Source organism: Ischnura elegans, chromosome 10 (assembly GCF_921293095.1).
Source record: "Ischnura elegans chromosome 10, ioIscEleg1.1, whole genome shotgun sequence".
Classification (NCBI taxonomy): Eukaryota; Metazoa; Arthropoda; class Insecta; order Odonata; family Coenagrionidae; genus Ischnura; species Ischnura elegans.
In genome coordinates, this window is record NC_060255.1 from 34,674,765 (window position 1) to 34,689,823 (window position 15,059).

Genomic DNA, 15,059 nt, shown 5'->3' on the forward strand with positions numbered 1-15,059 from the left:
TGGCGCTACGCCAATTAGAAAAGAATGGGTATCTTTGGGACAAAAAATTTCATGGCGCAGTCAAATGGCCATGCTTCACCCTCAGCAGTATACTCTGCGTATGCCGAACGCGATAGCATAGCTCGTACGATTGGTTCACTACTTTCCAGGGTGGCTTGCCTTCATACCACCGAGTGTTTTCCGTGTGGGTTTAATAAAGTCAGGTTTCATTTTCACTAGTTTAATTTTATTGGTCTTCGGACCATGGCCCCTCCAAAGAAACTATTAGTCGAATCAATAATAAGACCTAAGTGTCTCGATAAAGTACTACTATTCCTGTCATTACGCGCCAAAAATCCCTTGTTTCCTGGGACATAGGCAACCTAGCCAAACATCCCCGCATTGAACGTTTTCCCCTAGAAAATTTTTTTTCCCATAGTGGAGTTCCAAAAAAGGGGGATCGTCTTAGAATCGTGTTCGTCTTAGATTCGTGCAAATACGGTATTTGTATGGTGTAATAACGCATTTGTATATATTTTTATTCTTCAGGGATTGGTACACTGAATCACCGAGACCTATGGTTAAATATCCAATACAAGTTTAACAATTTTGCTGACTCAGTAGCGGATACAGCAAAAACTCAAGGGGGGGGGGGGATAGTATAGGTAGCACAAAAGATATTTTGAGCTACCTATATACTTTTATCGTAATGAAAAATAATCAAGTTACATGCAACATTTAAGATAGTTTTCTTTAACTGATTACACGCATGTACAAGACTATGCTTCTAATTATATAAAAAAGTTGCAATTTTGTTTCTGCAATGTTTGGCAATGTGTGCAGCCCCGCAAAGGGCAAGGGTGGGCAAAGCAAGAGACTAAATTTCAACTTTGACTGGAGAAGTTGCAATTCTTCGAGAACAGCCACTTGTTACTTAGCACATATTGCTTCTATATGTACTTCATTCGAGTCAGTACTTTTCTGTAGAAGTGGTAGCCTCACTTGTGCTAGGAAGAATGTAGTCCTCTTGCATCAATGAATTGGAATTATCTTCATCAGCCTTCACGTTATCCTCTCCGGGGATAGCATGGTCTATTCGCACCACCTTGGGCTCATCATGGTCCTGGAGGAGTTGAAGAATTTTTCTCATCACAATTATGGGGCAACCTGGAGAAACTGATATGTTCCGGCATTATTCTTTTTCCTTATCCTCAAAAGGCCTCCCATCATTTTCCAGTTCATGTAGTATTCTACGTCCTCTTCCAACTGTAAGGCATTAATGAAAAATATACTAAAAGCACAAATCAATACTAGATGATAAAGATCGCAGAGAATTAAATCGATGGCTTTGTTTTAAAATTGTTATCAATTAGTAAAATTATTTGACATATTTTCAATTAATAGTTATTCATTTTCAAGTAAAACCCTCCATAAACGTACGAGATAATTGAGAGAGAGTATACTTGCCACAAAGAACTATTAACAATGTGAATTCGTGAGAAAACTAATAATTTCAACTAAATCTGTCTGAAAGGATTGTACTTTGTTGTGATTGTTTTTGTTTGAATATGGCTGGTAATCTCCCAACTATCGTATTACTGTATTCATTTGTTTTCTGTTCTTCACCGGAAGTTGGTTCTTTTAATAAATTGCAGTTTCGCCATGTTATTCAACACGTGTGGTCGTGTTCATTTACCACTCCTCCTGAATCTAAAACCATCGTCCCCCCAGTAACTATTTACAACAGGTTATGGGCCCATCGCACTTTCCACTGCGCTGCTGAATTCAGATTTCTTTATTTTTGTGGTAAACCGTGTGGTAGCAAAGATGCAAGAATCTCAGGTCACTTCGCAGGCGTATGGTTTCGAAAAACTCGTTGGGCGGGAAAACTATTATGACTGGTCGTTCGCGATGACGAACTATTTACGTCGTAATGGATTGTGGAGTTGTGTCCAGGGAAGTGATAATGGCGAAGGTAAAGAACGTAGGGACGAGAAAGCTTTAGCAGACATTTGCCTTATGGTGCAGCCTGTGGTATATCCCCATGTAAGGCCAGCTAAAACGGCAAAGGATGCCTGGAATGCTTTATCCAAGGCATATGAGGATAAAGGCAAGTGGCGGTATGTATCCCTGCTTCGTTCTATGTGCCAAATGAGGCTCGAAAAGTTTGAAACCATGGACACTTATATCAGCGAGGTGATAATGTTGGCACACAAGCTCGAGGGTATCGGTGAGCCGATGGCGGAAAACTTTGTTGCAGCAATGTTGCTTCAGGGGCTGCCAAATTCGTATGACAATCTTGTCATGGCCATCACGAGTGGGGAGAATGTCTTAAATTTGGATCGTGTGAAGACGATTTTGCTAGACGAAAGCTACCGGAAGAGCGTGAGTGCCGGTCAAAATGCGAGTGTTCCCGAAACCACTGCCCTGTATTCCAAGGGCAAGAAGTACAACTCTTCGACCATGGCTGGGAGTTCATCAGTTGTGAAGGCGTGGAAGTGCTGGAACTGTGGTGAAAAGGGGCATCTTAAAACACAATGCCCGCAGTCGCAGAAGAAGAGGGATCCGAACGAGAACAGAGCCGAGGTTAAGGGAGAGAAGAAAGGAGAAAATAGGAAACCGCTGAGAAGTCTTCTGTGTGCCCTGTCGGCTGCATCGTGTGACTCAGATTGGTTTGTAGATTCCGGAGCATCCGTGCATATGTCACCCCATGAAGACCGTATGCATGATTATTGTCGTGACGTTGACAGTCATATTGAGATTACTGTCGGAAATAACGGTAAGCTTAAAAGCAGAGGTGTTGGATCTGTGAACCTAAATGTAAGTGATCACATTTGTGAACTTAAACATGTTGTGCATGTTCCTGGATTGAAAGAAAATTTGATTTCTGTAAGTCAAGTTGCCGACAAAGGGATCACTGTTGTTTATGATAAAAAGGGTTGTAAAATGTATGATGATGACTTTGTCTGTAATGGTACAGAACTAGCTACTGCAAGTAGAACGAGTAATGGGTTATACCGTTTGGATGTTAAATCAAATCAGGCATTTGTGTGCAATATTAATGATTATGAATTGTGGCATCAAAGAATGGGTCATTTGGGTATGCAAAATATGATATTGTTGCGGGATAAATTAAGTGATTGCATTGATTTCAAGTATGAACCTGCTGATGATTGTAATGCTTGTGTTCTTGGAAAACAGCACAGAAATCCTTTTCCTAAGGAAGGAGGTACTAGGGCAGATGAGGTACTAGGTCTTGTTCACTCTGATCTGTGTGATTTTGGTTCTAATGTAAAGTCATGGAGTGGGTCAAGGTACATTCTTACTTTGATAGATGATTTCTCTCGCAGAACGACTGTTTATTTCTTAAAGAGCAAGTCTGAAACCAAGCAGAGAGTGATTGATTTTGTAAATATGGCTGAAAATGTAACTGGTAAAAGGTTGAAAATTTTCAGGTCTGATAATGGAACTGAGTTCTTGAGTGATGAGTTACAGAATTTCTTTAAAAGCAGAGGAATCACACATCAGAGAACTGTAAGGTATACTCCACAGCAAAATGGTGTAGCAGAGAGACTGAATCGCACCATTCTGGAAAAAGTGCGATGCATGCTCTTTCACGCAGGAAGTCCTAAGGAGATGTGGGCAGAAGCAGCTAACACTGCTGTGTACTTATTAAACAGAAGCCCCCACAGGAGTGTCCCTGACAATGTCCCTGAGGTCCTGTGGTCAGGTAAGAAAGTCAGCTATGATCAGCTCAGGGTGTTTGGTTCTGATGCATATGCTCTAATCCCTGAGGAAATAAGGGGGGATAAACTAAATCCTAGGAGCAAGAAAATGGTCTTTGTGGGTTACTCTTCAGCTTCCAAGGGGTATCGTTTGCTTAATCCTGAAAACCCGAGAGAAATTCTTGTTGCTCGTGATGTTAAATTCATTGAAAATAGTTTCTCTGCAATTAAGGCTATTGGTAAAGGGAAGAAGGGTTCTTTCAGTATGCCTGTGCCTGTAAACTTAGATGATGATTTGCCATTTACTTCAGTGTGTAATGTCAGTGATGATGTTCATTGTCAGAGTGAAACAAATGCCAATGTCAATCACATTCATGGAGCAGAGAATGATATTGAAAATCTGTCTTTTGCGGATGCAAATGAGGTGCAAATAAATCCTGCAAATAATGTCGATGAAGGTGAAAGGAGGTATCCTATGAGGGAAAGGCAAAGGAAGGAATTTCCTGGTTTTGAGTTATATTTAGCATGTGATGAAAAGGTAGAACCTACATCAGTTACCGAGGCATTAAATGGTACTGATAAAATTCATTGGAAAGAAGCTATGGAAAGAGAGATCAGTTCTTTTCAGGAAAACGATGTGTGGGATCTTGTAGACAGACCTAAGGGTGGAAATATAGTGCAATGCAAATGGGTTTTTAAATTGAAGCGGAATGGGGAGGGAGAAGTGGACAAGTATAAGGCTCGCCTGGTAGCTAAGGGTTTCTCTCAGCGTTATGGTATTGATTATCTTGACACTTTTGCTCCTGTGGTGAGACATGATACCTTACGATTGTGTTTTTCAATTGCTGTTGCTCATGGTTTGCATGTACATCACTTGGATGTTTCCACAGCCTTTTTGAATGGTTCACTAAGTGAAGACATTTTCATGTACCAACCGGAAGGTTTTGTTTCAGATGCAAGTAAAGTGTATAAGTTAAAGAAGGCCATTTATGGCCTGAAACAGGCTTCGCGTTCCTGGTATGAGAGAATGGATGAAGTCGTATTAAGTGTTGGTTTTAAGAAATCTCAACATGAGCCTTGTGTTTATTTTTGGAGAGATGGTGCATCCATGGTTATAATATGTGTTTATGTTGATGACTTTTTTGTATTCTTTAATGATGAAGTTCAAGCTGAGAAACTGAAACAAAAGCTCCACTCTTGTTTTAAGGTAAAAGACTTAGGATCAGTCGTGGATTGCCTGGGAATGAGGGTAGAAATGGGTAATGGTAAAGTAAAGTTGAACCAAAAACAGGTAATTTTGAACTTGCTGAGTAAGGTGGGGATGGCAGAATGTAAATCTGTGTCAACCCCTATGGTTCCTGGCACTCGACTGACCAAGGGTGAATCGATAACGTGTGATAGTGTACCTTACCAACAAGTGATTGGAAGTTTACTGTATTTATCAGTGTGTACCAGGCCTGATATATCCTATGCTACCAATTACCTCAGCCAGTTCAACAACTGCTATGGAAATGAACACTGGCAGTGTGTGAAAAGAGTGTTAAGGTATTTAAAAGGAACAATTGATGCAGGAATAGAATTCCGAAGGACTGAGAATAATCCGGATATTTGTGGTTTTGTTGATGCGTCATTTGCTAATGACGTCAACAGAAAATCAGTGACTGGGTATGTTTTTGTGTCTGCTGGTGGACCAATCTGCTGGGAGAGTAAAAAACAAAGTGTAACTGCCTTGTCTTCAACCGAGGCAGAGTATATTGCCATTGACTCTGCAGGTAGGAAGGCCACTTACTTGAAGGGGTTACTCTCTGAATTATGTGGTAGGAAGGGGCCAATTCTTTTATGGAATGATAACCAGAGTGCACTAAAATTAGCCTCTGACAATGGATTGCATGCTCGCACTCAGCATATAGAAGTGAAGTTTCATCACATCAGGGAACTTGTTAAGCATAAGAAGGTTGTCCTCAATTACATGGAATCTGAAAAAATGATTGCCGATGTGTTTACTAAGGCACTTAATGTGACTGCACACCGCAAGTGCATTATTCCTCTGGGTATGGTTAATTGTAAAAATGCAATGTAAAGTTGGTAGATTAAGGGAGAGTGTTGTGATTGTTTTTGTTTGAATATGGCTGGTAATCTCCCAACTATCGTATTACTGTATTCATTTGTTTTCTGTTCTTCACCGGAAGTTGGTTCTTTTAATAAATTGCAGTTTCGCCATGTTATTCAACACGTGTGGTCGTGTTCATTTACCACTCCTCCTGAATCTAAAACCATCGTCCCCCCAGTAACTATTTACAACATACTTCCACTATGCCAGCAAAAGCAAAGATCAATCTAAATTGAGCGCAGAGATGAATAATCTTAAATAATTATTGGATTGAAAGTAGCAGTTCATTGATGGTCCAGATAGGGTAGATACACAGGTCGTGAAAATAATGTTCCAATTACTTACATTAAAATGGCCAGCACAGCAGTGAGAAGGGTTAATGCTGACAAAGGCATCTTCTTTAAATCTCTTCGTGCCACTATAAGAGCCACTTTTTCCGCGAATCCAGTGTAATTGGTCCGTTTACAATAGCTTTATCCGGCGTTGAATTCATTTTGATGGATACACAATGGCATGAAACAGTATTCTCTCGATCCCTTTTCGCCAGTCTTATCTTCGAAACACATATTATTTCTTCCATAACGCACTTCAATGTAAATTTCCTTGTAAATCACTATTTTACGGCACATACAAGGCACACAATGCTGTAACTAGGAATGTAAACAAAGTTTCGGTTGCTATGAAGCGATGTTTGATTTCTTCTCATGGTATAGAAGATGGCCGCTGATCTTGTTTGTGCAAGGTTCAAAATAAGATTTTAGTCCGTAATATTAACAAAAGTTGGTGATATATTGGGGAAAAATTTGTAATTTAAGTTTTTTATTGGACTGAGGAATAAATCTCAAATTATAAACATCCACAAAGAGAAGCAGAGATTTTAAAATATATGATAAATATATATACAATACAGATATGTGTATCTGTATATGATGTATACCAGAATCTTTAAAATACACAATTAATATCCTTATGGTGTAACCATGGATCATCAGACATGTATAAAATATGTATGATATACAGATTTGCAAATATGTATACCGATGTATTTCGAAATCTTAAAAATTTACAGATATAATCCTTTTGGTGCTATTCAATATATTGAATGGCTAAGTAGTAGAAATTGACCATCTGCGAAGATGACCAGTCTTTAACTGCTTCTTTCACTTCATCATCTGTGTCGAAGAGCTTGCCACAAAGAAACTCTTTTAGGTAGCAGAACAAGTACTCATTTGGCACCAAGAATGGACTGTACGGTGGGTGCTCCATCTGTTCCCATCCAAATTTCTTGATTAGAGTTTGCATATCTTACGCCGTACCCCCTCTCCTTTTCACACCCACTTGCGCACTTTACTGTCACTCATTTTGTTAGGACTGTTAACTTCAGTAATCTGCCGATGAATTTCTTCTGCTGAAATGTTTCTTGCAGACAAAAACCATATAATGGCCCTTATTTCACAATCGGTGGGCTGATCAATTGTCCTAAACATCGTGAACTGACACTATGAACATCACACAGCAACAGTAACAATGCTAATGGCGGCGCTTGATGCACAAGGCATGCTGGTAGTCGCACGCATGCGTGCTTTGTCCTTGGTGCCAAATTCAAAAAGTGATGGTGAATCAGACCTTAATTTTGGAATAACCCTCATACTTTATGTTAAACAGATATTTATGTTATGTTTATGAAGGGAAAACAAACTCAAAAACTTATTATGATCATTATACTTGTTGCCACTGTGTATAAGAGACACGTCTAAATGGCTTGATGGAACACAGAAACTATGCGTACAATTTAAAGCAGAGTGCATAGATATGTTTGGACTTACTTATATAATTGTTATTGTGATCTTATTGGATGCTGTGTAAGAAAGCATAGGAGATTTATTTCACTAATATTTTGACCGTTTTTAATAGTTTCTTACTTTATGAATTCCTGATTACCTCCATAATTAGGTTTAACCCTTTCGAGACGGCAGAGTTTAAGAAGGGTCTTGCTGAACCTTTTTCGACCCTTCCACGCTGGGACTTCGCATTATCTCGGACTCCGACAGTAGTTGTGCTCCCTCCTTTCCGGGTTTATGACCATACCTGCGGCATTAGTTCGCGGTCAACTTATGCATTGCTTATATGTATTTAGCATATGGATAATTGTTGCTTGCACGTAAATTGCAGACTTTGAATGGAATTCCTCATTTTTTTCTGAGCATTGTCAAATTTTAAACGAAGTTCTAAGACCAATATTAACGCATTTAATGCAGCAACAATTTCCATGTTGATGTTTATACATAACTCAAGATATAAGTTAATATTTATCGTAGAATTTCGTTTAAAAATTGTAAACACTGCTCAAAAGACAAATAATTCAATTCTTAAGTTTATTTTTCTTGAGAAATGAACAAATATTTATTTCGAAACCTGACTGGATAAACAATTGTATGACCACTGTCCCTTACCGCTAAGAGGGGTTATAAAAGACGAGGGGTCCGGGTACCTACTCCCGGATTCTGGGGGTAAATCCTAAACCCCGCAGGGTTGGGTCCCAAGACAAGGACGTCGTAAAAGGGGGAGAGCTAGAAAACGTATACATACGGTTTTCGTTCCCCTGGCTAGGAAAATCTCACACGTAAATATATGGCCGTCGTCTCCCGGGTCAGGAAATGTTCAGATGTATATATACGTGTATAGTAGGGAAAAGGTTAATGCCTTGTCAAATTATTTTACTTGCACATTTTTAAGGCATATTTGATTTGAAAGATTTTATTTGGTGATTTTTCATCTTTTAGGGAATTATTCTTGCTATTGATACTGAAACATCCTATTTGTGGGCTATATCTTCATAGGAGCACCTTCTGTATTTAATTTTTAAATACATCTAAAATCTTCAAGCCAACTATTTATTTGCTTGAAATGAAATATTTATGTATTATAATGTTAGCTACATGTGGGTTAAAATTTTCTCTTGTCTATACAGCCTGTTTTTTGAAGGCGGTTGTTTGCCATATTCCCCTATATCTGCAATTGCACTCAGTTCAGGGATGAAAACTTGAATTAGAGCCGCTGTTTGGTGCTTGTGATATTTAGGACCCGGTTCAATCAAGAAATTAGTCATGTTTTCTTTCCCTCCTAGCGAGCACAGATTGGTCTTTTGCTGCTATATTGTCGGCAAAATGATGTCAATTCACAGGCTAAGCTTTGATGTATGGGTGGCATGTTGACGTCAAGCACTCAGTTAATAACAGCAATTTTAATGTAAAAGTTATTATTAACAGAGCAAAAAAATTGGTAGTAGAGGAGCCACCAATAGTAAGATACATATACTAGCTCACCACCCACCACTCTTTAAGTCAAAAGCATTTCTCTGTTATTAGTCTATCAATGAAATGTGTCAATAGTTTTGACTGTGCTAGTTGGGTTGAAGCCTTGCTGAATGAAAAAGTTTGCTTTAAATTAGCTGAATCTTATCTCAGCTCAGTTTATTAAAAAATCAATAATGATTTAATCATTATCATTAAATATAAATGAAAATGAACTAAAAATATTTTATAATGATTTTGAGATGGACAGATTATTCAAATGTTTAAATTTTTCCATCATTATAGCTCTCAATGTTTTATTCTTGGATCTTACATGTTAGCTGTATCATTTCCTTTAGGTTTACATTTGACTAGTTGATCATAATTTTCAATTTCTTCTCTTGTCATGTGCATTCAGAAAATTCACAATTATCATCATTCACTTTCAGTTCATGGCTAACCTTCCTGAGACGGTGAATGGCGTCTTCTCTGAAGTCATAGCTACTCTGAAGGAAAGTAAAGGTTGGTCAAGATATCTTTTGCGCCCCCCTCTTGAGTTATTTTTCTGTATCTGCCACTGAGTAGCCATTAGTAAACAAGAAGTGTCCTTTAAAGGTTACTCTGTCCGTAAACTACAGTGGAACCTCGATTTATCGTTTTTCAGGGGGATGGATGAAAAAAACGATGAATGCGGGAAACCGATCAATGCGGGAATGTTTGTCCGGGTTGCCTATGTCCCAGGAAACGCTGGATTTTTGCGAATTATGACATTCATTAATGGATTCAAAAAAGATTTTAGCTGATTACAGGAATATTATTCCTTTATCGAAACACTTAGGTCATATTGTTGATTCGGATTATATCTCTTTCAAATATCCAGAAGGAACACGCCGACTTACTAAAAAAATGTTTCACTCCACTCAGAATTTTCACTGCTATTATGCATTTCCGTTCGACGTAAAAATTCTTATCCATCAAATGCCATTTCAAGTACACGTATTTACGAGAGAAATGTGCGTGTTATGCCTCAAACAACTGATTTCGCCGTCGCAGTGATTGGTTATGAGATGGATCAAGAAGGCCAAAAATAGTTTATTATTTGAAATGTTCCTTTCTTGCAATTAAATTTTTAATGTGATTGAGGCAATGTGGTGTTAATCATCAGCGGCACGCCCACCTGATCCTCGGCTTCATCCCACTTCTTGTTTTCACCAGGGATCTCGCTCTAACCCCACCCCTACTGTCATGTACTAGCGGACATACCGAGGCGTGCTGTAATATTCACGCATTTCTAGCCCGGATTTTCTTCGTCCTCAATTATTTTCAGTCTATCATTTAAAGTTCTCACTTGTGTCTTCGGAAGGGCCATGGTCCGAAGACGAATAAGAATAAAACTAATAAAAATGAAACCGGACTCTATTGAACCCACACGGAAAACACTCGCAGGTTTTAAGTCAACCCACCCTGGAAAGTACGGAACCACCCGTATGAGGTGAAGTTTGGCACTTATGCTATCGCGTACGGCGTAAGCAGAGCTTACTGCAGAGGGTGAAGCATGACCATAAGACTGCGCAAATTTTTTATCCTATAGAGAAGGCAACTTACCCACTCATTTCTAACAATAAGTAGCGTAGCTCTAGATGTGCAGATGAATTCAGATTGCTAATAGGGAGAAACAAAATATCCTGAGGAGACATCGCTTCGTTAGCACCTCAGACAAGTGAGACTTGTAGCATAACTCGTAAATTTTAACCAGACGCCCTGTTTTCGAAAAAAATCCGCATCAACTGCCATGAAGCTCACTATCAGCTGCAAGGATATCGATATTCGACAGAAATCACCATCGTATTATACCAACTATTTCCTTGCTTAAAATGGTTAAATAACGTTAGAAATACGTCGTGTTTGGTATCATTCTATTTTTAATTACGTGCACATCACTAATATCTCAATATAATAGAAGTATAATGCCAATTGCCGGAATTCATTTTTACACACCTTTTGGGCTAATAGGTGATTCATGCAGCAGTTGACATCCAGAGGTGGGGATCCTTTAAGCGAGTCAGTTAAAAAAAAGTCAGCCGTCGAGAAAGGGTGAAGTGTGAAAAAGGTTTCTTTTGTTCTCATGTAACTTGATATTTTCTTTCGAAGCTAAGGTCTTCGTAATACGATCCCTGCTCGAGCTGGGACCTTTTTTTTCATTTCGGAGAAGAGGAAAGCTTCAGACGGGGAGAGGCGAGTGCTGAATGGAGGGGGATACCGGATCTTGGGAAATGCCATAATGTGACTATCCCACGGCACTCAGCTTCTCCCTATCGTATTTCAATCTCCTGGGGAAGATTCCAACTATGTGTCGGTCGTTATTAGCCATAAATAACACGTTGTAAACACTTCGTCTCATTTTCGTCAAACGATAAATGCGGGAAAATTATACGACGGGACCGCGATCTTCAAACGATAAATGCGGGAAAATGATACTTCGGATATCAATATATGCGGGAAAAAATTACATTGTCTTTATGGAACTTAATTTGGGACCAGGAGCGGCAAACGATGAATGCGGGAACGATAAATCAGGGTTCCACTGTATTTCCATATGTAGCGTTCAGTATACACAGTGTCCTTTCCAATGGGCTAAAACCTTTCCGTTACTTGCGTGCTCCTATGACCCCAAGAGTTGCATTGACAGGAATAAATCTAATAAATTACCTCGGAAAGGGCCACCCACGCCAAATATGTGGAAGGGTAAGAGCCAGACGAATGGTAGTCCACGTGATGGTGTCACGTGAAAAACACTGTTGGAATTTAGTTGGAAAACCTTACCAGCTATCTCTTCTCTGAAAACATGGAGAGGGACCTGTTTGCAAAGGGCAGGTGTCATTCACGGCAGCGAGGTTGGCAAAGCATATAATTACGTTTGTACAGGTATCTTCATTCTTTGTAAAGGTGTCTGCTCGAGCCGCAACTCTCTTCTTATTCTCCTGCTGGTTTCAAAGGATAAAGACGTCGTCTCATTTAATACCTTTAAACTGATTCATTAGTGAATTTATTTTTCCCGGTTGGCTTCAGGCAGCCCTGGCAAAAATGAAGGAGGCTGATAACAGTGCTGGAGAGCGTTTACAGATGTTCTCTAAGGGTTCTGATGCGTTCTTAGATGTTTTCATTGCCTTTGTCGATGTTCTTCCACGTGTATTCGTGTTTTCCTCTTTTCTGCACGCCAGTAAACGCTGTGCTGATAAACCAGTTCAGAAATTCTCGAGGAAAACGGTAGAACACCTGAGAGAGTTTGCCTTTCTGCTCTGGAACACTCGTGAACGCTATCCAACTGGGCTGTGTGGGAACATAGGTGAATGCCCAAGAAAATGCCTACCAAGAGTGTTTTATCATTTCTGTTCGGAACACCCAAGAACGCCGTCCGCCTGGGTTATTATGAAATGCAGATTAATTTAAAAAATCAATCAACTCTCTTGAAAAGATGTAAAAAACCCTGCCATGAAAAGTTTCCCTCATTTCATAAAGAAATATGCTCTTCGAAATGTGATTTCACTCGTGCTTTTTTATCTACTGAGAGGAGATGAAACAAAAAAGATATTTTTCTCTGAGGGATTTATTCCTCAAGTCACAAGACGAAACTTAATTTTTTTGAACTCCCGCCCGTGATTTTGACCTATCGATTGTGGATTCCATCGATAGTCGATTCCACCAATAGTCGATTTCCACAGATACAAAAACACACCGCATCCATAACCGCTTTCACCAGCTTTTACATCCAACGGCCACATGAATAATGTTGCGTTAACTGTGTTGTGTTTGCAGTTTGCGAAATTGATCCTGCCGAAGTTTATCAGCCTCTTAAGTTCTTCATTTACTTGTTTCACCTCCACCTAGGTAATCATCTACCGTTATAACGTTTGTGTTTGCTGTTGTTGTTTGCGAAACTTGTCCAACGAAAGTTTATCAACCGCTCAAGTTCTACTTTTGCTTCCTTCATCAGAATCTGGGTAAGTAGAAGTGTTGCCATTGCTTCATTTTTTATTTTAAATGATGCAAATTTTAAATATTTGAAACCTTCTCACACTTTCTGAGACTGAGGGATCCATCTTCTATGGATTGAAAAACTTTGCATTTGCTTAAACTTTAATTTATTTTTGTGCTTGACGCATTTAATCACCATAGTGTGGGAGGAATGTGAACAAAAACTTCTCGACTTTACTATTTATTGAGTCTTTTAAAGTTATTTACATTTTTTTAATTGGCTGTTGTGTCATTAGTTTTGCTTCCTTTAAAATGTAATTGTATTTGTTGGTGATCAGAGCAGGGGCGGATCCAGGATTTCTTTCTGGAGGGGGCACAAGCAAAACCGTATCCAGGATTTTGTTCTGGGGGGCACAAGGATATTTCATAATACAAAACGAACGCAATGATAATGGGACCGTATTAAAAATCTTGCATATTTTAAAGGCCTGTTCACACGGTACATTAGCACGTACGGGTTAATATCTGAATGTATGAATGCGAAAATGAACGCCAAAATGCACCGTGTAACCACCCCACCAAAAGGTGGTTTACCATCCGGGATTGGCCCCTTTATTGTGTCTAATGAATTCAATCTCTTATGTATTTCTGAGATTGTGTGGTATATTTCTAAAAATATGTGTAATATTTTGTTAAAGATAATTATTTTCTTATAACAGTACACTGTGTTTTACATTTCCTCCGTAAACCCTGTTAGACCTGAATCTCACTGATTTTTTTCTTTACTCAATTTATTGTCAGCAAAAAGTCACAAACAAACTGGTAAGTGTTCCCACTGAACAATACAAAACACACTAGCATGTTACATGACTAGTGTATTACTAGGATGTACTAGTACTTCCATGCTTGCACTAAATATGTACACACTGGCACCAGAACAGAGATTTAGTTTTTGTTTTGCTACTTTAAATTCAGTTTTAATACAGCAATGCATGTCAACAACTGCATACAGGATTTTGCTCAATCAAGAAGAATATACTCAGGGTGTTCAGTGATTGGGAATCTTGAATTATTCATGATTTTTGGTCCCTCAAATTATCCCTGAATTTTTCTCCTGCTTGAAATTTCAAAGCTTTTATTTCAAACTCGTTTCCCATGAATTTTGTCAGTGCAAGGCCAATTTTCAGGCCTATTTTATATGCTTGCATGTATTCTTCACAATGCATTGATTGCATTTTAAATTGCACTTTAATAGTGCAAACACTGATGTAGATAACTATTTTAATTATGACAAATTTGTTGATATTCCAAGTGTAGCATTCGTAAGATAAGTGAATAATTTCTTTTAAAAAAGTAAGAATTTTAATCAGGAACATACCTTAATTAATATTAGGAATTTAATTAAGGTGATACATAATTATAGTATTAATTAAAAGTATTAAGTAAATGTACCCAAGCAGAGCCAAAGCACATTTAATGTGCCTTTAATGTGCATTCATAACAACATTAAATGCACATTGGAAATGTGCATTGAAAGCACATTTTTGTCCTACTTTTTATGTGCATTTAATGCGCATTAGGAATGCACATTAATCCAGCATTTAAAGCACATTTTTAGACTGGTCCACTAGATGATTATATTATATGAAATTACATAATAGCAAATTTTTCTCTTTGAGAGTAAAGGTAAAATTATGCAAATAATTATTCCAATTCTTTATCATTGCCACTTATTTATGGTACAACAAGGGCTCCAATAGAATTAAGTTTATTGTTGTTGTTGTTGACAAAGATCTAACATCGCCCTGACCATGCACCATTGAAATAAAACATGTTGGTAATGAGAAACAAATGACATAATTACTCATTCAATTTTTCCTAATCTCCCGAAGGAAAAAGAAAATAGTACATGCTTTTGACCACCATGGAATAAGAGTAATCTTCACCCAAAAAAGTTATGACCAATAAAAGAACAAG

At 38.4% G+C, this 15,059-nt stretch overlaps 1 protein-coding gene across 1 annotated transcript in view; it reads left to right on the top strand.

Annotated features, from left to right (window-relative positions):
* LOC124167252 (apolipophorins-like) overlaps window positions 1–15,059 on the top strand; it is a 190,002-nt gene that overhangs the window by 148,752 nt on the left and 26,191 nt on the right. The window contains exon 43 of the mRNA XM_046545138.1: window positions 9,557–9,629. Within this exon, the coding sequence (XP_046401094.1) occupies window positions 9,557–9,629 (73 nt within the window). The remainder of the gene's footprint in view (window positions 1–9,556; window positions 9,630–15,059) is intronic.